Source organism: Arvicanthis niloticus, chromosome 10 (genome assembly GCF_011762505.2).
Source record: "Arvicanthis niloticus isolate mArvNil1 chromosome 10, mArvNil1.pat.X, whole genome shotgun sequence".
In the NCBI taxonomy this organism is placed as follows: Eukaryota; Metazoa; Chordata; class Mammalia; order Rodentia; family Muridae; genus Arvicanthis; species Arvicanthis niloticus.
This window is the reverse complement of record NC_047667.1, coordinates 47,906,456-47,931,246: the sequence shown is the minus strand read 5'-3', so window position 1 is coordinate 47,931,246 and position 24,791 is coordinate 47,906,456. Positions and strand designations below refer to the sequence as shown.

Below are 24,791 nucleotides of genomic sequence, written 5' to 3'. Positions count from 1 at the left end.
CATGCATAAGGTACCAACTATTGGGGACAAAGAACACTGAGGAATATCTTAAGTGCTGCCAATCATACTTTCCCCAATCACTGAGACCAGATATGGGTTCCCTGCTATATTTTCTTAATGTTAAAGGATTAACATTACATCACTTTCAGTTATACTGATATTATAATTAAACAACCATGTAATTTGTGGTTTCATTTTATAATGTCTATGTCCTCAAGAATGAAGATCTGACAAAACAAAAAGAGTCTTGTGGGTCTTGTTTATGACTAAACCTTGGAATCAATGTATTTTACACATGACAAACAGGACACTATTTCTACTGAATCCACAAGTTAAGCTCATTGGCTCCTACAGTATTGTTTGCTGCCCTGGTATCACACATTATAAAACCAATTCTAAGAATATTTCAACTAGAAATTCAGGATCCCCTAAGATGAAGACTTAATGGGATTGCAGGAGTTCTATAATATTGGAAATGCCAGGTTTTCCATATGCTTATTTTCATGTATACTTCCATAGGTCTTGGCATAAATATGAAGAGCTGCTACACAATGAACTCTTCTCCTTTAAAAAGAAGTAGCGTAGCTGAAGCACAACCCACATTACAGTGGGTATTAGGTTAAAAAATGAATCAATGGGTTGATAAGAATAGGAAATATGACTTTTACCCTAGCTATAGGCTTAAAAGCCCATCTTTAGTTACTGGCATTCTTTAATGTTTTTATAACTCCCTTGTTATTGAAATGTGTAGCTATAAAGAATTAAAGTCATAACTCATATTTTGGAAGAATCTGAGTCACTTTGAAGTTGACTTTTAGACAATCCACATAAAAGAAACCTGAGGAGGTGCACATATAAGATGTCATTTCAATGGATCAGAGAAATGTACATCTAAATCATTTTATACCCATCAGATTGGAAAAAAATTAAAGTTGAAAGTACCACTAATATGGACCAACAATAATCCTTGAACCTTTCTAGAGGAAGACACAACATAATTGCGGCCAGAATATAGAACCATTCATTGTACATGGCATCAAGTCATGGCTCAAACCCTTATAAGCTATGTATCCTAAAAAGGTGCTCCACAGGTACCTGCCCATTTTGTAAGTTACATAATGCTTTGGTACCAACTGGAATGGTACTATCTGAAATACAATGCTTTGGTACCACCATTTGGAAAAATGGTAATAAATCCTTCTTCAATAGGAGCGATATTAGAACTGATAAACTAATATACAATGCTTTATATTAAGTATTTGATAATAAGTGGAATATTTATAGCTGTTACTAGTACATATATCACAGGTACATGTACAGAAAAAAAACTTGACCAAATGACAGTTTATCATAGAACTGGAATTAGAAATAGGACTTAAAGATCAATCATCCCCCATTACAAGTTTATTAATAAGAGGTATATTTCCTATCAGAAACAACTGCACAGTCTGTAGACGTCAAGTAAAGATCAGCTAAAGAAATTTTGGTTAATGATAAGCCTACTATAGTTTTCAATACATCAGCAACAGACTTTTACTGATATTCTCAAAAATGTAACCCTAACCGCATACATATTTCATTTGGTTTCTTTCTAAATATATTGTAAAAATCAGATAGCCTAATGATACCAATCCTGGAAAACGCTCAGGGAAAGGCGCAGCTACTTCCGGAGCCATACCGGAACCACTTGACCTAACTTGTGCAGTTCCGTGGGAAGGATTTAGTGATAGGACCACTTCCCGTTTCTGGATTGGGGGCGGGTGCAGGGAAAGGAAATAGCTGCGGGAGCCGCATCCTGCCTGCGCTAGCGGCTCCTGAGGTGGAGGCAGAGAGGGCGGAGAAGGCAGCGAAGGGTGCCGCAGAGAAAAAAGTGTCAAAGCCAGTAAGTCAGAGCCTTAGAGCACGGGACGGAGAGCAGTGCCCCAGGTCTCGCTTTGCAGATCTATGATCTCAACTTGCCGAACTGCTCAGTGGGGTCAGGGCAGTGCTTTCTAGGTTGCCTGTCAGTCAGTGTCTCAAAGGGACTGTGGGGCTCTTTGGTCGGGCCTTGCAGGGCTCCAGACTCTGCTACTGCTGGCCAGCCGGGGTGTCTTGAAGCCAGAGGAAGCCTTTGCCATGTTTCTGGGGACGCTAGGGCTCCGTCCGCATCCTGGACAGCTTCATTTGGAATTCTAAGGGAGCGAGCACTGTGCCTCCCATTTTACCTTTGGAAGCCAGCAAGATCTGGTGGTGAACAATATTTCGGCGACTAAGATGAGAGCTTGCGAGAGTTGTAGTCTAGAACTACTTTCCCCGCCCTCGTTCAAGCTTCCCCGGGCTGGTTGGTCGGAAGTGGAGTTGTTTTTAAAGGCAAACGCCTCCGGCCTGCTTGTCACTTCAGAATAAGTTAACAACCTTCAGATCCAGTGCTAAAACAATGCGTTTCCTATCCGAGTCATTAAATTAGTACTGCTGTGGGTATCAAATGATTACTCTGCAAATATACTTGATGTCGAAGTTTAAAAAACTCAAGTGCATCTTGAACAGAGAACACCGGTTAGCAATCATTACTACTTTGATCCTGACTACTTTCCCACTAACCTTCACATTCACTTATGATCTATCACCTTAGCGTCTTTAGTTAATGATAGTCATCTTAAAGGCATTGCATTATGATTGTGCATCTACACAAAAATTATATTAGGATGTAAGATTCCTGATTACAGACGAAATGAGTGAAATGATTATACAAGTTGCTGGAGAAATCGAACAGTTTTTAGTAAGCTACTACTTTTCTCTTGTTGAAGGTACGGCTTTAGAATACGGGGAAGGATACTTTTCATGGTGCATGGAAGGGAAGCCAATGCGCAGGTAAGCCTTTTAAGAATAAGAAACATTGATTTCAGTGATTGAAATTTAGCGTCTACTAACAGTGCATCGTTTAAAATTATTCACAAACCTTAACAAATCTTGCTCGGAATTAATCCTTCATGTTTCAAGTACATTGAAACTAGTAATGTCAGAAATTAGCAACTTCTTTTACTTGGTTGTGATGTTTTGTATTGTTTTTTGGTTTGGGGGGTTTGTTTTGAAACAAGAACTTATTATGTAGTTAGTCCTAGCTGTCTTGGAACATGCTGTGTAGACCAAGCTGGTTTTGAACTCACAGAGATCCACCTGCCTCTATCTCCCAAGTGCTGCATTAAAGGTATATGCCACTGTACTCAACAGCTGTATAATGGAGTGTAGGAGTTAGATTTCTACAAAGTTTGGATTTTCTGGTTCTTAATATTTAAATCTGCCTTTTTGAATAGTAATTTTTGCTACATATAACTTCTAAGTGTACTATGATACTTTGTGAGCTTGCTATAAGTTTAGTACAATATAGAGGATTCTGTTGCCAAGTAAAAGTAATATTTGTGAGATGCTGCACTGCATTCCTAGTTATAGTTTTATTATTTTTACTGGTGTTCAATAATATGTTTACTAAAATAGCTGCATTACAGTGGAGATTAAGGACTAAAATAGATGTAGAAAAATAGAAAAGTATGTAGTTCCAGTCTGTCTTCCTGTAGAATTTACTAACGCCTTTTCTCAAAGAAATTGTACTAGAACCTTTATTGAAACAAGCCAATTTTATTTATTCATTGTTTAAACTTGCATTATGGCCATCAAACTCTATTTTGTCATATGTTACTTAACATCAAAGATAAACCCTTATAGAAAAGAGGCATTCCATCATAAGGACAGGACTTAGAACTAGGAGAAGAGCTGGACATGGCCATGCAAACCTGTAAATCCCCAGCACCTTACAGGAAGAGGCAGCAAGATCTCAAGATCAAGTTCAAGTAACGAGTGAGAATCTATGTCCTTTTTCAGATTTGTCACTGATACTTAAACTGGCTTTGAACTGTTCTACTTTCTCTTGTTCTGTTAGCTTTGTTAGTGTCCATGATGCAGCATTAGTAAATGTTCACTAATGCGTTACGATATCCACAGGAAAAGACGGCATAGAGGTGACACAGTCTGCTATCCTTATGTCTTACTCTACAGTAAGAAAGTATTATAACATACTAGAAGAAACTAACCCCACATATATTAAGTGCCTCACCACTTCATTTTCTAGCATGATTATAAAACCACTGATTTTGTCTCATCCTCAGTTGCCATAATGCCATATCTTATGTAATTGCTAAAATAAGAACTTAATATTTTTAATTAAATTTTATTTTTAAAATGTTTCATATAAAATACTTTGATTATATTGTTTTTCTCTCCCCAACTCCTCCCAGATCCTCCTTATTCCCTCTCTACCAATGCAAGGTCATGTTCTTTTTCCCTCTTAAACACACTCATGCTCACACACAGCAACAAAAATAAAACATGGATTATGTTTTATGTTGGCTAGCCACTCCTGAGCATGGGGCCTACCCTGGACTGTGGTTGGTGATATACTCAGTGAAACCCGTTTGCTCTCAGCAGCTAGCAGTTGCAAATAGCTTCTTGGTTGGAGTGAGACTTTGTGCCCAATTCCCCTTCTCAGTACTGGGATTTTATAAATGAAAGTCCACTTGTGGCAATGTTTTTAGTTTGTTAGTAATTTCTATGTAAAATATGCACAGAATCACTCAATCCAAGGAGCTTGTTTTCTTTTTTTTATTACATAATGCTGTCAGCTTTTTAAAATGGTTGATAATTCTAATGCATCAGTTGTTGAGTTATAGTTTTTTATTATCATACTTGGCCAGAGGCCAGCCTACCCACTATTCTTTGGTCCTACTTTGACTTAATGTCGCCTACATTAAGTTATGGTCACATTTCCCTATCTATTTCTTCTGCTGCTAAAACCCAGGAAGTAAACTCTCCAAGGCAATGCTGGGTCTATCCTCAGCTACCGACAAAGAAACTTTAAATGAAAGTAAGTCTTTATTGTGATTTTTGGATGCATGCTCATTCTCTCTCACAGATTGTAAGTTCACCCATAGCATCTAATGCACAACACCATAACAGCATAGCACCTAATTACTACTGAATAATTGTCTGACTGAGCAAGCTACTCCAGGCTTTTCCCCTGCCTGGCGGGCAGGCTCCATGGACAAGAAAAGATTGAAAGCTATCATTAAGGATATTCTTTTGTAGTTTTAATTTTTTAAAAAGAGATTTGATTGTTTATTCTTTTGAAATGATATTATTATTATTTGCATTGGTGTTTTGTCTGCATCTGTGTCTGTGTGAGGGTGTTGTATTCCTTGGAACTGGAGTTTCAGGCAGTTGTGAGCTGCATGTGGGTGCTGAGAATTAAACCGGGGTCCTTCAGAAGAGTAGCCAGTGTTCTTAGCTGTTGAGCCATCTCTCCAACCCCTTAAGATTATTTTTAATTGTATATATTTATGCAGGAAGGTGTGATAATTCAATGTATGTATGTAATGATCATTACAGTATGTAATGATCAAATCAAAGTAATTAATCTACTCATCTTTTAATATAAGGGTTTTTTTTTTTTTTTTTTTTTTTTTACCCATTATGGAAAATACTATGAAAATTTCTAAAAACAAAACAAAGCCTATCACTTGGCTAGCTATTCCATTAAAAAATATATATATGTATAAAATCTCCAAAGGAAATGACATCATTGTATCAGAGAGATTCCTGTCCTACCAATGTTTATTGCAGCACGTAGACATGATATATAATCACCCAAAGTATCCATTGAAGAGAGGAAGTAGAAGAGCACACACAGACACCAATATTTAGCCATTAAAAGAAAAAGAATATGCAGCAACCTAGATTAAAGTATGTTATCATTATGTTAAGTGAAATAAGCCAGATATAAAAAGACAAAGCTGGGTCCTGCCCCTTGCTGGCTGTTCCACTCGGGACAGCAAGGCCTGCAGCTCACGTGGGCAGCACAGTGGACTTGGGCCTAGTGGTAGTGGTGTGTATGGTGGTGAATGGACACGGACTGACTCCGGTGCAAGTGAGCCAGTCCTGAGGGTATGATAAGGAGAAAGCTCGCCCTCACCACTCAGCTGCCATGAGGTATATGTCATGGGAGCAGGGATGATGCTCTCTGCCCCCTTGCGTCTCACCCCCTGCTGCGGTAGGGAGGCTGGACCTCGGTCATAAGAGCAGGAAAGCTCGTCTTGCCCCTCACTGGCTACAGCACTTGGGGGAGCAGGCCCTATAAGTCATCGCCTAGGCAAAGGTGAACCAGTCCTGAAGGTGTGAGATCAGAAGAGCTGTCCCAGCCCCTTACCTGCACCTCGGGAGAGTGGGCCCCACCCCTTGACTGGGCAGCACAGTAGATCTGGGCCTGGTGGGGGAACTCAGGGAGAGCCAGCCCTGAGGGCACAAGAGCAGAAGAGCTGACCCTGACACTAGCCAGCTACAGCATTAGATGAACTAGCTAGGGCAGTACTGGAGAGCTTGCCCTGGTGGTGGTTTAGGTGAGAGCTGGTGGCCTGACCAACTCAGCTATCATCCAGGCCCAGATCCAGGGCTTTGAGTTGGCTTACCTCAAAATCTACCTCATCTGTAAACTGTTGGAGCATGTGAAAGGGCTGGTCCTGCAGATCCAAAGCTGCAGGATCTCCCTGACACAGGGCAACAACAGGATATCCAAGAGGAGTTCTGGTGAGGATTTAGTATTGATGGTATAGTAGAAGTCAAATGCCTCAAACTAGACTAATGACTCATTGCAATGAACATTTACAAGTAAAGGTGGTAAAGATGTGTGGGACACACTGCAGTTTCCATGAAGCTTTGTTTTGTTTTGTTTGTGGTAGGAGTGGTTTACAAGAGCAAAGGCAGATACAAAGGGACAGGAGATGAGTAAAATTGGGGTACATGATCACAAAGAATCAATAAAAGTTTAAAAAAACAAACAAAACTACATTTTCAGAAGTAGAAACTAAACAAAACTGATTTCAGATAAATAGAGCATAGAATATTGACTAGGAAAAACAAGAGGATGGGGGATATAAGGAGGCTGAACAATAGGCTGCCAAATACACTTAGATAGGACAGTAAGTTCTCCTGTTTTACAGCACAATAGGTAACTAAAGTTTATATAATTATCATATATTTTATAAAAGCCAGAAAAGAGAAATTCAAAGGTTTCCAGCACCAAGAAATGATAAATATAAATATTTAAGGTGTTGTGATGCATAGTTTTATAAAATCAACTGGTATTTTATTAGCAAAAGTTTTATTTACTTACCTGTGTGTATTTATGCATATATGACATTACATTTAAAATATACAAAGGATATTCAAAGTTGGGTATAGTACTGCATGCTTGTAATCTCAGCATGTGAAAAGTGGGGGTAGAAGGATCAGAAAGTCAAGGTCTATCCTGTGCTATAGAACAAGACTAGCCTGAGCTAGACAGATCTCTCAAAACAACAACAAAAGCAGTGAAAAATAAGTCTCCCAGGATGGATCCCGGGTCCTAGTGGTTTTTACCAAAGGCATACAGTTTCTTCTGCATTATTTTTAAGGCCTTGCAATTCATGTACAAGCATATGTACAGTATGTTCTCTTAAATATTAATATTATTATATAAAATCATAATTATATATAATATAATATATAGAATTATATACATATTAGGGCTGATATATTGGCTCAGTTGGTGGAATTCTTATCTGTCATGCTTGATAGGTAAGCCCTATTTAATCCAAAGTACTAAATAAACCAGTTTGGGTGGCCCATGGTTATAAAGTGACAACTGTATAGCAAATTTGAAGCCTGTGCTATATGAGATGCTGCCTCAAAATCAAACAAACAACAAAAACCTGAGCTTCCTCCCTCTTTAGCTGCAGAGCAAACAGACAAAATGGTGGAAACCAAGACTGTAATCATGAAAGAGTTTGGCCTTTAATATCTCTTCAGGAGCCAATGTACAGGACACACTGAACAGATTCTTAAGAGCTTGCTGTCCAGCACTGGCTGGACATGAAGTTGGATTCTGAATAATTCTAAAAGGAAGAATTTAGTTTTTCAAAAAGTCAACATATCATGCTCATTATTATAATTCTTTGCCACTTTACACATTAACTTGTGAGCCACTATAATGACACGCTTCCTGTAATCCCTACACTCAGGAGCTGAGGCAAGAAGATTCTGAGTTTGAGGCTAACCTGGGCTATACAGACCTTGTTTCTGTTTCTTTTTAGGTGACCAGTCCATATAAACCTCTCTTTTTTTTAACATAGCTCATACACACTCATATACACCATTTAAATAAATTCTACAGTGAACATTCATATAAGTGTAATCTTTGATCAAATGAATAAGCATAACATGTACTTCTTCCACTTTTACATGGGTTCCCAGGATCAAACTCAAGTTTCTGGACCTACACAGAAGAGCTTTTTCCAGTGAACCAAGTTGGGTGGTACATGCTGGACCATCTGTCTGCCCCAAGAACTCTAAAGAAGGGATTGGGGACAGGCAAGATGGTCAGTGGGTAAAAGTCCAACCTGACATCTTGAATTTAACCCTCAGAACCCACTTAAAAAGCTAGATGCTGTGACACACGTCTTTAACTGCAGCTTCCTACTGAGATGGTAAGCAGGCAGGAGAATCCTGATAGCTTATACAACAAGACAGAAACTAGATACCCTTCCTTGAGGTAGAAGGCAAGATCCAACTTTAAAAGTTATCCTCTGACTTCCACATATGCACTATGGCACCACACAGACAGACACAGATACACACACATACACACAAGTACATTTTTGAATTTTAAAAAGAAGGGTGTTAGAACTGGAGATGTAGCTCAGCTCAGTGGTACAGCATGTGGCTTGCATATGAAAGGCCCTTGCATTGCAGACAAAGGGGTGGGGGTGCAAATGGCGGGGATAGGAGGTGAGCAGGGGTAATTAAGGACACTGTAATGAGAGAGAAATGCAGAAGGAAAAGCTTGTGAGGAGGGAGATAGTAAGACTTAAGTTCTGAGTTATGTATATGGTAAGTACATCTTAAACTTAAGTATGTGGTATATGAAGGAGGAAGGACAAACAAAAATTATTGAAATCAAGACTTTTATTTTATTACTTTAGGAGCCAGCTCTAGCCTACAGATCCAATTTGGGCTGATTTTTAGGCATGTGGTAGATAGGCAGGAAAAAGGAGGAAATAATAGTAAAGAAATGATTGTGAAAGAGTTCTGGTAATTTATCTGAAACATTACCTGGGGTAGATCTATGTTGAGGAGGATCCACCAGCTCCAAAAGTTTCAGCTTAGAAAGTTGAGTGCTGCCCCGATGGGATGAAATCCAAGACAAATGAGCAGGTTTCATATGCCTCCAGCAGGTTCCCATACGTTTTAGGAGTTTGTGTCTAAGAAGGAGCCAAGTAGAGATACCTGGCATATAAATGAAGAGAAAAGAGATTTATGCCGGAACGTAATAGATCATGAGTCAACCAATATGCAGAAGGTTCTTCAAGCTGTGGCTATGAAGGAGGGAATAGAAAGGAAAAGCAGCAAGGGGACTCTGGGTATCATGGGGTTAGATGGGGCTTAAAGGGAAAACAAGTAAACATTCTAAAACAAATAGGCCTTTAGCTGTAATTTCATGTTTATTCTAGCAAGTCTGAAATGAATGCTTAAAAATAGTAGCAGATAAATTTACTTGATTAGACTTCTCCCAGTGCAGCATGCATGTACTGTACAATATCTTGCTCACAGACACCTCTTCTTCCCTTTCTGGAACACAAGAAAAATGGATATTGTGCTTCATTTCTTAAGTCTTATTTTTATTTGGAGATTGCTCTGTTACCCAGGTTTCTTCTAATGAAGTGTTAGGACAAAGTATTGAGGGTCCTCTAGAGCTGTTTTCTTTCCTGACTTACAGGGAGGGCAGTTTACTTGCGTGGCTACATTGATCCAGTAAGCATTGATAAGATGTCTTAGAGTTAAAATATTCACAACCTAGAACTAATTTTAAAAACAGGCAGAGGCTGGAGAGGTGGCTCAGCAGTTACCTACTGCTCTGTGTGTAAAGGACTGTAGAGAACTCAAGCTTTGCTTCCCAATACCCATATCAAGCAGCTCACAACCACCAGTAACTCCAGCACCAAGAGAATCTGATGGCATGGCCTCTGCAGGCACCTGCACGCATGTGCACATACACCCACACATACATCAGTAGGCCTAATTAAACATAATAAAAACAAATCTTTTTAAAACAAGAAGCCAAGCTTCCTGGAATTAGATATGAAATCTGGTGTTTAGTAGGTGTCCTGTTATTCAGAGTCAGCACTGTGAGATATTATTTATTTATTTATTTATTTATTTATTTATGCTCTGAGAATTTGTTTATTCAAATCTCTATTCAGATGTGTTTTCAAGTGTATTTATAGCTGTGAGTGTTGGTTTAGACAAATCTTAAAGTACAGGTTGTTGATTTCCAAATTTTAAAAAAGAAAATGAAGTTTTGGGGATTGAACCCAGGCCTTACCTTACACCTTTGCGAGGCAAAGGTATAAAAGGAAAGGTATACACGTCTAAGAAAACATTCCATTCCACAAATCTTTATTAATGTTTTAGAGCGAAAAGGTAGTGTTTTTTAACACTTTTATTGAAATTGTTTTTAAAATTAGCCATTTGCAGAAAATGACTACTTAATTGATACTGTTGTTAGTATAGTTATGGGTCTTGGGAATATTTGACAATGATGTTTTTCCCAACTCTAGATTAATCCAGGAATTTGTATTCTCTGATCTAAGGTAGTAAGTATTGTCAAATAAAACCAGCCACAGAAAGTCCATGCTATGTTTGTGATGTATAATGTCCATTAGCTGACAGTATTATCCAACAATAGTTCTGTAAATCCTTTGTCATTGCTTTATCATTCTACACAGCAAATATTTCACTCCTTATTCCTTCCTCCCATGATCTGTTACCTCTCCTCTTGACTGCTCACAAGTGGTATGCAAATTAATCTCCAAAGGAAGTTCTTCCTCTGCCTAAGACCCATTTCTCCTATATTTTAATTGTACGCCTTATTACTGTCCGGTGGGCCTCCGTACCTCTCAGAGGGTCAGAACGTTTATCCCAGCAGACAGAGAAGCTGTGGGCATGGATGAGCAAGGTGTAAACATGATCGATTTCCAGGTTTTCTCTTCTAACTTCATAAGTACCTACAAACATAAAATATACAGAAAAAAAAAAAAACACGTTTTCTTCCTTAAAACTCTTTGGAGAAAATGAGACAGGGAAGGATACTAGATTTTTAAATAAATTTATAAGAATAAATAGTAGAAATAGGAGAAACAGATCTACTATATAAAACTAAATTCAATTTCTAAAGCCAAACACTTGTAGAGTTAAATACAACTTTTCAGAATATTTAAAAGTAATATCTCAGCCTACCAGTGAGCCCTGTTCTTATGCCCTCCTATTCTAGAAGAACAGGATAATACAGTCACGTAGCTGTATGTTTGGTTCTTTTCTCCTAAGGCAGGCACAGAGCAGATTTCCAAAATCACTTCTATTTTAAGTACTTGGCCTGGTTGTCCAAGACAAGCTTGTGACAATAATGCTCTGTATTTGGAGTCAGAGAACCTAATTCAGATATATTTCACCATCATCAACCAGTGTTTATGAAGTAAGCACACTTGATAGACATAGAGATGAGACATTCACTAGCTACTTTTATGTCATCTTGACAGAAGCTTGAGTCATCTGAGAAATGAGAACCTCAATTAACAAATTGCCTTCATAAAATCAGGCTGTAGACAAGCCTGTAGGGCATTTTTTTAAATAGTGATTGACAGAGGAGGTCTCAGCCCATTGTGGGTGGTGCCATCCCTGGGCTAGTGGTCCTGGAATCTGTAAGAAAGCAGGCTGAGCAGGCTGTGGGGTGCAAACCAGAAGGCAGTACCCCTCCATGGTCTAAGCATCAGCTCCTCCCTCCAGGTTCTTGCTCTGTTTGAGTTCCTGTCCTGGCTTTTTTCAATGATGCACTACAATGTGGAAGTGTAGGCCAAATAAACCCTTTCCTTCCCAGGTCACTTAGGTCATGGTGCTTCATCACAGCAACAAAAACCGTTAACTAAGACAAGACAGGTTAGGTACTTTTTCCAGCCTAGTAAGTGAAGAGCTTAGTTTTGACTAGTATTTGTCTAATTACAAACCTTGCATTCTTGCATGAGAACTAGATGAGAATGTTTGGAGGATATGCTTTATTTTAACAAGAAAAGTTCATTTATTAACAGCTCCTTAATGGACCCTTGATCCAAGTGATGGGGTATAGCAGCATGCAGACGAGAACAGAAGCTTGCTCTCAGTGAGCTTTTATTTTAATTGCAAGAGAGGGCCAATATATTATGTAGTTATGAAGAAACATTAAACAAGGTGAACAGTTCTGAGTAATAAAAATATGAATTTTTTTCAGATGATCTGGTAAGCTGTTAATCCAGCAAATGTCTAAAAGGAATGAGGGAATGAGCTCTACATATATTTGGGGAAAGAACTTTCAGGAAGAATGACTAAAGGTCTAACGCAAAAGAAGCCTTGACTTGTCCCTAAACCAGCAAGAAATTTTATGGCTGGAGAACAAGGGGAAATTAGGAGATAGATTCAAAGAGTTAATGGGGGAGAGGCTCCAGTGGGCTTGCTGAGCTCTGTTTCCCCTCTGTTGAATATTTTTAAAAGGAATTTGAATACAGAAGTGGCTCTAAAGATGGGATTTACTTTCCCAAAGGAACCTCTGACTGTTGTTTGGCAAAGGGAACGTAAATCCACAAAAGGAGAATCAAGACCATTGTTCGTGAGGATGGTGTAATAGTCTAGTTGAGAAAAGGATGGGGATAGCCAACATTATCATGAAAGCTAGGCTAGTAAGAGTGAGAGAAACTGTGGGATCCCATTTGAAGATAGGTTAGTGGGGTTCACTGATGGTTGGGCTTGAGGGTGTGATAGGAAGAGACTCTAGGAGTTTTGGATGGAGCAACTAGAAGAATGAAAACTTTCTCTGTTAATCTGAGGAAATTTAAGGGGGAGAATCAAGGAATTGGTTTTAGTGATAGTGACATTACCCAGGTAGGAAATAGGAGTCCTTTGGACATTTGTTTGTGGGTTATAAGAACTATTATGTTAGATTAATTCCCCCAAAAATGTTTATCCAGAGAAGAGATTTAAGGAATAGGACTTTGGAGAATGACTTCATTCAGGAATTTCTTTCACTCTGGTATGGTGGTGCATGCCTTTGATCTCAGTAGTAGAAGGCTAAAGCAAGAAGATTATAAAGTGGAGGCCAGCCTGGGCTACACAGCAAAACCCTGTTTCAAAAAATAAAACAAACATAAGAATTAGATTCTAAATTTTAAAAGCATTTACTTAGACTGTATAAAAAATACTGTTAATGCAGTACTCAGAACACAAAGTGTATTGTTAATGTATATAATGCTATGATAGACTGGGCAAGTGTTATATGTTTTGTCGATTGGACCTTGCTCTGTACCTCAAGCTCCATCCATATCCTCTCCAGTGCTGCAATTACAGATGTGCACCACCACATCATACTTAATGCTGTCCTTTTAATAGAACAAAGTAGTTATGCCAAAATTAGCTTATCCACATTATGCCTAGATGAAATAAAAATATACTTAATCGTTCAACAATATTATTTTATTTAATTAATTTAATCTTAATTTTACATAATTAAAATTGGAACAGTAACACTTTGATTTCAGCATTTAATATCAGTGGTATTGGTTTCAACATTTAATATCAGTGGTATGGGAATTTTCTAATTAGTCTTCCTTAACGTTGATTTTGTTTTTTCTTTTAGAAGCTTGCTTTGTACCAATGTTACCCATGTCATTTATTCTTCCCTCATCTCCTACACACAAGACTGTTGAGAACTACTAGGAATACTTAGTGGTTAAAAGCACTGCTTGTTCTTCCTTAGGTCCAGGGTTTGGTTCTCAGTAACCATATAGCAGCTCGGAACTTTCTTTTTCTTCAGTTCCAGGGTATCTGATTCCTTCTGGTCTCTGTAGGTACTAGGCATATACATGGTCCACAGACATACTTGTAGGCCAAACACGCATATACATTAAATAAATAAATAATTTAGAAGCTTTCTTGATGGTTTATACAGGTGGTGAGATTATCCTTTTTTTTTTTAAGTGATTCAAAGAGCTAGATCTTTATTTTAGTCATTTATTTTCCTTGGGCTTTTGACTTCTTATACAACATATTTTTTTTACTAATGTTTTTGAGATTATAATATAGTAATATTTGTCCTTCCCTTTCCTCTCTCCAAACCATCCTATATAGCCCTCCCTGCTCCTCTTCAGGTTCCTGGCCTTTTTTCACTAATCGTTATTGTACGCATATATGTATATGAACATGTATGTGTATTCCTAAATATAATCTGTTTACTCTGTATGCTACTTGACATGCAGTATAGGTTGATCATAGTCTTTCTTTACTCCAAGATCTTCTCTGATCCTTCCTAGTGTTTTATGATAAACAAGATTGACAAACTTTTTGTTCTTTTTTTATATTCCTACCACACTTTCTCCTCCCTCCTCTCCTCCCACCCCCTCTCCCACCTTCCCTCTGTATCCTCCTCCATCCACTCCCCCTCAATTTCTCCTCAGAAAAGGGCATGCCTCTTGTGGATATCAACCAATCATGGCATATCAAGTTGTAGTAAGATTGGCACCTCCCTCATATTGAGGCTGGACAAGGTGACCCAGTGGGAGGAAAAGGGTCCCAAAAGCAGGCAAAAGAGTCAGAGATAGCCTCTACTCCCATTATTAGGAGTCTCACAAGAAGACTAAGCTACACAACTGAACATATGTGCAGGGGGCCTAGGTCAGTCCCATGCAGGCTCCCTGGTTGTTGGTCCAGTCTCAGTGAATCTGTGAGCCCTGCTTGGTTGACTCTGTGGACATGTTCTTATGGTGTCCTTGACCCTTATGGCTCCTGCAATCTTTCTTCCCCTTTTCCACAGGATTCTGCAGAGCTAAGGCCCTGCCTGATGTTTGGCTGTGGGTCTGCATCTGTTTCTATCAAATGCTGGGTGAAGCCTCTCTGATGACAATTGGGCTAGGGACTAATCAATGGGTATAGCAAAGTATCATTAGGAATCAATTTATATCCTAGGAAGACTGACAAACCAATCTTAATTAATAAACCAAATTAATAAAAAAAGCAAATAGAAGACTCAAATTAGTATAATTAGAAACAAAAGGGAGATATTACAACATGTAAAAATTAAATTTAAAAAATCATAAGGACCTATTTTAAAGTCTCTAAGACTATATGATGTTTCAGTCCATCTGAAACATAGAAAACATAGGAAAAACACATTTTCTAGATCTTGATAAAAGAAGAGCTAACACAAAATATTAATGACATATACTATATACAGATGGGAAAGAGTTGATATATTATAATAATATAGCTCCATAAGATTTTGTAAATTGCAAACTGTTTGGAATCATGAGAATCACTCTGTCGGGGACCACTCTGCCAAATGTTGGAACCCGCACTGCCCCAAGCTTTGGGGGCTAAATTGTCCCAGCTCGTACTGCTGCTCTGGTCTGCAGGTCAGGGTTCAGCAAGAGAGAGAGTGAGGGCAGACACGAAGAATGGAGACCAGACAGAGTGTGATTCAGTCCCGTTTATTCTCAAGTCTCTCTTCTTCTCTCTTTCTAAGTTTCTTGTTCCTAGTCCAAGTCCCAAGTCTCGAGGTCCTAGTCCCTAGTTCCTAGTCCCTAGTGCCTCCAAGTTCCAAGTTTTCTAGTCCCTTCTGTCTGCCTCTCAACTTTTATAAGTCTGACTTCTCAAGTCACGCCTTTAAGTCACGCCTTTAAGTCTCATACACCCAAGGGAAAGTCCCAGGTATCTAAAACAAGATGTTATCAGAGTGTGCTCAGCTGTTGTAGGCTGTTGAAAACAAGTCTCTTGTCAGGGTATATGGCTCAAGATGGCTGCAAGGATGATAGCCGCCTTCTGTCAGCTCCCCACATCACTTGACTCAATTCATTCTAGAATATAGCCACGTGGTGGCACACCATATCTAGCCTTGGAGTATTAGGGTACTATATAATTAAAATTAAAATTGGATTTGTTTTCAGGAGAACAGGTTTTAAATTCTGAATCTACTACTATGTTGCCATGTTATCTTTTTTTACTATTAAATTGTTTGTTTATTTATTTATTTATATCCCAAATGCTGTCTCCTCCCGGTCCCCACTCAAAGAGTTCCTCTCCTACCCCCATCCCCTTCCCCTCTGAGAAGGCAGCCTTCTCCCCCCCACCCCCCCCCCACACAGTCCCCCACCCTGGTACATCAGGGTTCTCCTTTAACCACTCAGCTTTAAGTATCAATTTTTAAGTTGTCAAGAATATACAATGTTGCTTCTACCGGAGGTTGGAAATTATGAACAGTTTGTATTTATGAACAGCTTGTGTTGAATCACCTATGGACTGAGGCCAACCAAAAATATTAAGATTGAGATTAAAAGTATAATTTTAACAATAAGTTGCTATCAGAGAAAGAAAGAGCCATGTTCTATGCTGTCAGCATTGTGCCTTTGCCATGGATTGCAGTTTCTGCTTCCTAGAATGTCCTGTTTGTTTCCTCTCCTCCAGGGGACTCTTGTGACCCTCTGTGCTTTATTAAACTATAGCTGTAGTAGCTCTATAGCTTTGTGGGAAGGAAACTGATAGGTAGACTATCTCAGACCAGATAATAGACTATCTCAGTATAGTCACAGATAATTGGTGTGTGAAAGAAACTTCAATAGAGCTGACCCAGTGAGGAGAATGCTCGAGTTACCTATCTCCACCTTTTTAAAATTGAGTATTTGTGTGTGTCTGTGTGTGGGTGTGTGCAGTAATGAGGGTGCCCTCCGAAGTCAAAAGTATGAGTCTCCTCGAGCTGGAGTTACTGGTAGTTGTGAGCTTCATAGTATGGGTACTGGGAACATCACTCGGGTCCTCTGGAAGAGCAGTGCATGCTCTTAACTGCTGAGCCATCTCACTGTCCCCTATTTAAGAAGCATAATACCTTTGGAACACCAAAGAACAGGTAAATGCATATAGTGTCAGAAAAGAAATTCAGTGATCTAATTCACTTAAATTATGGGAAGCCCCAATGTAATGTCCCTATTATACTGCAAAACAAATATTTAAAGTAATTAAATAGTGTATATCTATCACATCCAAACCTCTGTGGGTGATGGGAAACACATATTTCAATATTTTGCCTTTGCAAACTATAAAATTTATTGATATATAATGTACAAACATTCAACATATTTAATGTATACATTTTGATGGGTTTGGACATATGGACACACCCATTGTATTAGTTTCTTTGTTGGTATGATAAAACCCCTGTGAACACAGGCTCATAGTTGAGGGTAAGTTTATCACCAAGGCAGGGGAGTCATGAAAAGAACTTGAGAAAGCTAGTCACATTGCATTCAGTCAGGCATAGAGTGAGGAACACTGATCCTCAGCTTCCTTTCTCCTTTTAACTTAGCTCAGGACCCCAGCCCAGGGACTGGCATTGCCCAGCTTTAAGAGGGATCTTCCCTCCTTAATTAACCTAGTCTAGATCACAGATGGGCCTGAAGGCTTTTCTCCTAGGTGAGAGATTTCAGCCATCACACTCATGGTGCCATCACCACATTACATATGTCCATCACCTCCAAAAGGTACTTTGTTTTAAATGTAGTTCATGGTAGAGCATTTGCCTTACCCCCAGAAAACAAATAATACAATAATAGTTTATTAAGCTAAAGTGCTTTTGTCTGGGCCATATTTTTATCTGGGTTTTTTTTCCTTCCCTTTTCTCTTATTGCTGGGGTTATGTTTGTTTTGTTGATGGCTGTTCAATGTTTTTGGTTTGAAGTTTTTGCTTGCTTGGTTCGGGTTGTTTGTTTTGAAATCAGATCTACTGTGCCACTGAGTTGGCCTCAAGCTCAGTTTGCTACCTCAGCCTTACAAGTGCTAGAAAACAGCACAAACCTGCCAACCTCAGTTGGTTTGCCTTCTTTCTGGTTATTCATGCATTTCCACTGTAAATAATTAAGTTTTTCAGTTGCTTCTTGATGCACACTTGAATTTTATTCAGTTCACAGAAAAAAGCTTTGTGTTATTATATAACTGACAGACATAGATCTCTTTCTCGGTGTGTTCACGATATGATTGTGAAATTCTAATTGTTTGCCAGTTATTTAAGCTAGTGTTTATCTACCAGGCTCACACCTCCATTTCTAGGTCATAAGATGAAAATTGCTTCTCAAATATTAACTGAAAACCTTTTTAAAGATAATAAACTTTAACTATGTTTTAGAAATTAAGAGATAATATTGAAATGTGGGGGTTGGCAAGATGGCTTAGCTTAGCAGGTATGCATTTGACACTCAAGCCTGAAGATCTAAGTGTATTCCCCAGAATCACTGTGGAAGGAGAAAACCAGCTTCAGAACGTTGTCCCTGATTTCCAAATACAAATGTTCAATGTGTATCTGCGCTCATGCACACAGATAACACTAATGATAAAAAATAAAAATAAATCATCTCACATCATTGCACTTACTTAGAGCTGGAAAGGAGGAGCTTAAATTCAATTTTGTTATGCTGAGTCTAAAACCCATTTTGTAGGCCTTTTTCTCCAAGTTACTTGACTTTCCATAATTTACTAATGAAGTTTTCTATGATTGAATCAAAACAATCTATATTTGGTACAGTTTCCTGGGCTTTTAAAGAGAGTGGTACAGAAATCTGCATAACAAATAACAATACCTTATTTTGAATTGCAAAATAACCCTACAAACTTTATGTAGCACTCACATGGACTGACTCCAGGAGGAAACAATGCTTTATTCCAAAGCAGCAGGAGACCTGCTCAGAAAGAATCAGGGTTTTGAGACAATCACCAATAATCAAAGTGGCTTCTTTATCTGTAGGAGGAGGACTTCATTCTAGATGAGCCTGTGATGTATTTTATTTCAAATGTTGAAACATTTGAACTGCTCCACTCTGGTCGCGTGGGACTTAGAATGGGCTTTTGTTGTTTTTGCTTTTAAGATTTTTTTATTTTATTTTATGTGTATGGGTATTTTGCTTGTATATACACTGTGTATGCAGTATCCTCGGAGGTAGAAGAACATGTCAGATGCCCTTGAATTACAGCTTGGACCACACATATTTAATATACAGGAAATACACAGCTTACAGACTTCAATAGTGGTTATTTATATACAAGTATAATTCCCAACTTCCAGCTGTCACCCCATCCTAACATATTTACTTGACCAGAACCAATAGCAACAAGTTGCAGAATAACTTTCAAAAGCAGTCTCCTTTCCCTGCGCTTTGTACCCACATTCTTGACTAAGCAGAATAACTCTTTTCTTGTCTGTTTTGTTTTTTAGCTGCTTGTTGAGGCACTCTGCATTTTACAACTAAATCCAATCCTGAGTATAACACTCTTGTTATAGAAAAATCCAGACTTCCAAATAGCTGATGTAAAATTAAACTTTCAGAAGATTATGTATAAAGTAAACAATGCCTGTGGACCAACACATTTTTTTTCTATCATAGTAAAGCCTGGTTGAGTCAAAGTGATCTGGCACATGTGGTGCTTTTAAATAAGGCTTGTTATATTTAGAATTCCTGAACCCAAAGTAATCTAATCTAATGTTAGTCTAGAAGCTTTTAAGAGTGGATCCATTCTTAGCACCCACATTTGGGTAGATCACAATCACCTGCAACTCCAGTTCCAGAGGCTCTGATGTCCTGTAATGGATTTCATGAGTACCCACACATACGTGGTTCATATGCTGACACTCAGGCATGCACATATACATGTAAAATAACAATAAGTATGTTTTGAAAAGTTGACTCTTTTTTTTTTTTTTTTTTTTTGAGGGAGGTTGGTATTTTTTTTTTTTTGCAATGAGACCTTGAACTTCTGATCTTCTTGCCTCCATGTTTCTTGTGCTAGGATTATAGGCCTGCTCATGATGCCCAACTTTTTCTATAATTTGTTTAGGGAAGAAGGCATTGCTAGGGAATTAAACCCAGAATTTTGCATATCCTAGGCAAATTGTCCACTATTAACCTGCATGGTGGCACACAGGCAGACATGGTGCTGGAGAGGTAGCTGAGAGTTCTACATCTGAATCAGCAGGCAGCAGGAAGAGACATTGCCACACTGGGCCTGCCTTGAGCATATGAAACCTCAAAGCCCACCTCCAGTGGAGACACTTTCTCTAACAAGACCACACCTCCTAATAGTGCTACTCCCTATTGGTCTGTGGGGGCCATTTTATTCAAATCACCACACCCAGCTTGAAATTTAATTTTAATATGAATAAGTCTAACTTATTTTAATTTTTTACATGGTTATATTACAATAATATTTCTAATGTAAAACAACAAGTATGTAGCAAATACTAGATGGGAACCTTTTCTGTACATCATCTGTCTTATCTATCTTTGTGACATGGATACCCATTTTAGAGTTAAAGAAGCTGCAAGCCAGGTATGGGGGGGGGGGCGGGGCTCATGTCTGTAATCCTTGTACTTGGGAGGTTGGAACAGGAGGATTATAGTTCAAGGCCAGCTTGGACTATATCTTGAGTTCCAGGCTAGTCTGAGTTATAGAGTGACTTCCAGACCAGTCTTGGATATAGAAACCCAGTTTCAAGACAGAACAAAATGGCTAAAATGATTAACTATAGCTGAAGCATTTAGATAGATAAATAGAACATTTATAGCAGAAGAGCCTTAGTGCTCAAGTATTATTAGACTTGATGAGGAGAGAAAGAAATCTTAAGATACAGTAAAATAGAATACTGAATGGTTTCTCAGTCCATATTTATGCAGGGAAAGTTTGAGAACACTCATTATTATTATTATTATTATTATTATTATTATTATTATTATTACTTTTTTTTTTACAGTCTAGCCGTCCCGTTTCACCCTCCCACAGTTTTTCATCCCATTCTTCCTCCCCTACTCCCCCACTCCCTGGGCTCAAGTCTCTCTAGGGTTAAGAGTATCTTCTCCCACTGAGGCCAGACCAAATATTTCTCTGCTGTATATATGTCAGAAGCCTCCGACCAGCTCGTGTATGCTTCCTGGTTGTTGGCTTAGTGTCTTGAGAGATCTCAGGGGTCCAGGTTAGTTGAGACTATTGGTTTTTCTATGGGGTTGCCCTTCTCAGCTTCTTCCAGCCTTTTCCTAATTCAACCACAGGGGTCCCCAACTTTAGTCCAATGGTTGGGTGTAAGTATCTGTGTCTGTCTCAGTCAGCTGCTTGTTAAGCCTCTCAGAGGACAGCCATGCTAGGCTTCTGTCTGTAAGCACACCATAGCATCAGAATTAGTGTCAGGCCTTGGAGCCTCCCCTTGAGCTGGATCCCAAGTGAGGCCAGTCACTGCACTGCCTTTTGCTCAACCTCTTCTCCATTTTTGTCCCTGCAGTTCTTTTAGACAGGAACAATTCTGGGTCAGAATTTTTGAATGTGGAATGGCAACCCCATCTCTCCACTTGATGCCCCATCTTTCTACTGAAGGTGGGCTCTACAAGTACCCTCTCCCCACTGCTGGGCATTTCATCTAAGGTTCTTCCCTGTGAGTTCTGAGAGTCTCTCACCTCCCAGGTCTCTGGTACATTCTAGAGGGCCCCCCCCCCCCCCATCTCCCACTCCCTGAGGTTGCATATTCATTCTGCTGACACTCAGGGCCTCTCTCCTGTCTCCCCACCCCCATACCTGAACATGTTCCTATTTTCTCCTCCTCCTCCCCTTTCCCACCCAGATCACTCCCTCTCTCTGCCTCCTGTGATTTTTTATTCTCCCTCCCAAGTGAAGCATCCTCACTTGGGCCCTTCTGCTTGTTAACCTTCTTGAGTTCTATGGATTGTATCCTGGGTATTCTGTACTTTTTAGGCCAGTATCCACTAATTAGTGAGTACATACCATGCACGTCCTTTTTAAACACACACAGAATTAGTAAACAAATACAAAAGAGCAAAGTCATTTTAAAACATGAAAAACAAGCTGGCGATGGTACACACCTTTAATCTCAGCACTTGGGAGGCAGAGGCAGGTGGATCTCTGAGTTCAAGGCCAGCCTGGTCTACAGAGTGAGTTCCAGGACAGCTACATAGAGAAACCTTGTCTTGAAAAAATAAAGCACATTGAAATCATAAAAGATAGTACCCATAGGCAGCTATTCAACTTCAAAGAGGCAGTTTTATCCTCTTGCAGTTGGTATCAAGGTTTCAAGGTTGTTAAGGTGCCGTAGTCATCCAGATTTATAGTTTCATTCCTCTACTTAGGACCAAAAAAGAAAATTTTGATAATCCAGCAAAGGGACAAGTGTTCCCAGCTAACATCCCAGTTTGGCCCCAGAATTTAGCTCTTGATGTTGAGTTTTTCATTGCTAGTGGTCCTCGGATTGTCTCCCCACATGAGCCTCTGTCATTCACTACCACTTTTGCTGTAAAACTAAATCTAAACTTTCTTCAAAAAGAACATGATATTTGGAAATAAGCTCTGACATTTAAAATCATGGGTTCATATAAGAGAGCAATGAGAGTGCCCCATGGAAGCAACTGTGTCCTGATGCTATAAGAGATAAGAGGGTAAATGAACTTAGAGTCAGGGAGGACTCTGCTCACAGATGGGCTGGCTAGACACAGCTCAAAACTGGGGCAGCATCTTCTCTACATACGGTCTTTCTCTATTTGGACAGAGAGCCAGAATTCCCAGCATTCTGTAAAGAAATTGCCAACCCTATAAATCAAGCCACAAAGCACGAGGAATCCTCCCAGAACCTCTGGTAGTTTCATGTTTTCTTATCTCTTATGAACGATTTAGAGCAATAAGAGAAGTAATAACATTTCCATCTCTCTTCATCTTCATCCTCTCATTTCTGTAGGTGTACAAACATTCGACCAGGAGAGACTGGAATGGATGTAACAAGCCGCTGCACCCTTGGAGACCCCAACAAACTGCCAGAAGGGGTTCCCCAACCTGCACGAATGCCCTATATCTCAGACAAGCACCCTCGGCAAACCTTGGAAGTGATCAACCTTCTGAGAAAGCACCGGGAGCTATGTGATGTGGTGCTAGTTGTGGGTGCTAAGAAGATATATGCCCACCGAGTCATTCTGTCAGCCTGCAGCCCATACTTCCGAGCAATGTTTACAGGAGAGCTGGCAGAAAGCCGGCAGACAGAAGTAGTGATCCGAGACATAGATGAGAGGGCCATGGAGCTACTGATTGACTTTGCATATACCTCCCAGATAACTGTGGAAGAGGGCAATGTCCAGACCCTCTTACCTGCTGCTTGCCTCCTCCAGCTGGCAGAAATACAGGAAGCCTGCTGTGAATTCTTAAAGAGACAGTTAGATCCTTCTAATTGTCTGGGCATTCGGGCTTTCGCCGACACACATTCTTGCCGTGAGTTGCTAAGGATTGCAGACAAGTTCACCCAACACAACTTTCAAGAGGTGAGTCGTGGGCTAGGGAGATAGTTCATTGGGTAAAGTGCTTGTCATTCAAGTACAAAAACCTGAGTTCAGTTCCTGCCAACCAGTTATAGGACCCTGGCATGGCAGGAGACACCTGTAACCCCAGCAAAGACAGAAAGATCCTGGGGCTTGCTGACTAGCCAGTCTACCTGAAATAGTTTTAGGCTCAATAAAAAATCTTGTCTGTCTTCAAAAAAAAAAAGGTAAAGAGTGATAGAAGAAGAAACCCAACATTGACCTTTGGCCTCTACACAAACATGCATGGGGAAAGTGTACCACATACATGTGTGTACATGCACACATGCTCATACATATACATGTGCACATGCAACTTGTACACATACACACAATACACATACACACACAAGTTGTACTAAGTGGTTTGAATATATTCATAACTTATTTGGTAAAAAAAACAGTAGGAGACCAGTGAGGTAATTCAGTTGGTAAACCTGAATTCCATCCTCTGACCTCCACACTCATGTCATAGCGTGCACACACATGTAGTAGTAGTAGTAAATGCTTTTTAATTTAAGAGAATCATACGGATTTATGTTCTCCTAATACCTGCCTTACATCAAATAAATAGGTTGCTATAAATTCTAAGCCTGTTAGTGAGTTTAAAGGCCAGTTTTTTTTGTTTGTTTGTTTGTTTGTTTTTTTGTTTGTTTGTTTTGTTTTGTTTTGTTTTCGAGACAGGGTTTCTCTGTGTAGCCCTGGCTGTCCTGGAACTCACTATGTAGACCAGGCTGGCCTCGAACTCAGAAATCCACCTGCCTCTGCCTCCCAAGTGCTGGGATTAAAGGCGTGCGCCACCACCGCCCGGCCTAAAGGCCAGTTTTATAGCCACCAGCAAAAGTCGTTTTTTTCTAATCGTCTTCATGAAGAGCTGATGATTAAACCAAAACATGGGGACGTCCAAAACGTGAGGACGTTGCACTGTAGAAGTGATTTCCTATAGCGTTTCCTATAGCGTTTCCTTCCTCATTAGATGGACTATTTAACAGGATAAGTTATGCACAATACTACTTGGTAAATTAATAGGTTTAAAAAAAAAAAAAAAAAAAAAAACAAGTTTAGATAGTACCAAAAGAATTTTTGTAGGGAAATTCAAAGGTGGGGAGGTGGGAGTGGGTGGGTGGGTGGGGGAACACCCTCATAGAAGCAGGGGAGGGGGGATGCGATAGGGATCTTGGGGGGGAATTTGGAAAGGGGATAACATTTGAAATGTAAATAAAGAAAATATCCATTAAAATAAAAACAAAAAAAGAATTTTTATTAAACTCA

The 24,791-nt window shown here is 39.4% G+C and overlaps 1 protein-coding gene across 1 annotated transcript in view; it reads left to right on the top strand.

Moving 5' to 3' along the window:
• Nucleotides 1-1,747: 1,747 nt before the first annotated feature.
• The window catches only part of Klhl20 (kelch like family member 20), a 42,593-nt gene continuing 19,549 nt past the window's right edge, over nt 1,748-24,791 (top strand). The window contains exons 1-3 of the mRNA XM_034513478.2: nt 1,748-1,882; nt 2,787-2,850; nt 22,910-23,483. Coding sequence (XP_034369369.1) covers nt 2,828-2,850; nt 22,910-23,483 — 597 coding nt within the window. The 5' untranslated portion in view covers nt 1,748-1,882; nt 2,787-2,827. The remainder of the gene's footprint in view (nt 1,883-2,786; nt 2,851-22,909; nt 23,484-24,791) is intronic.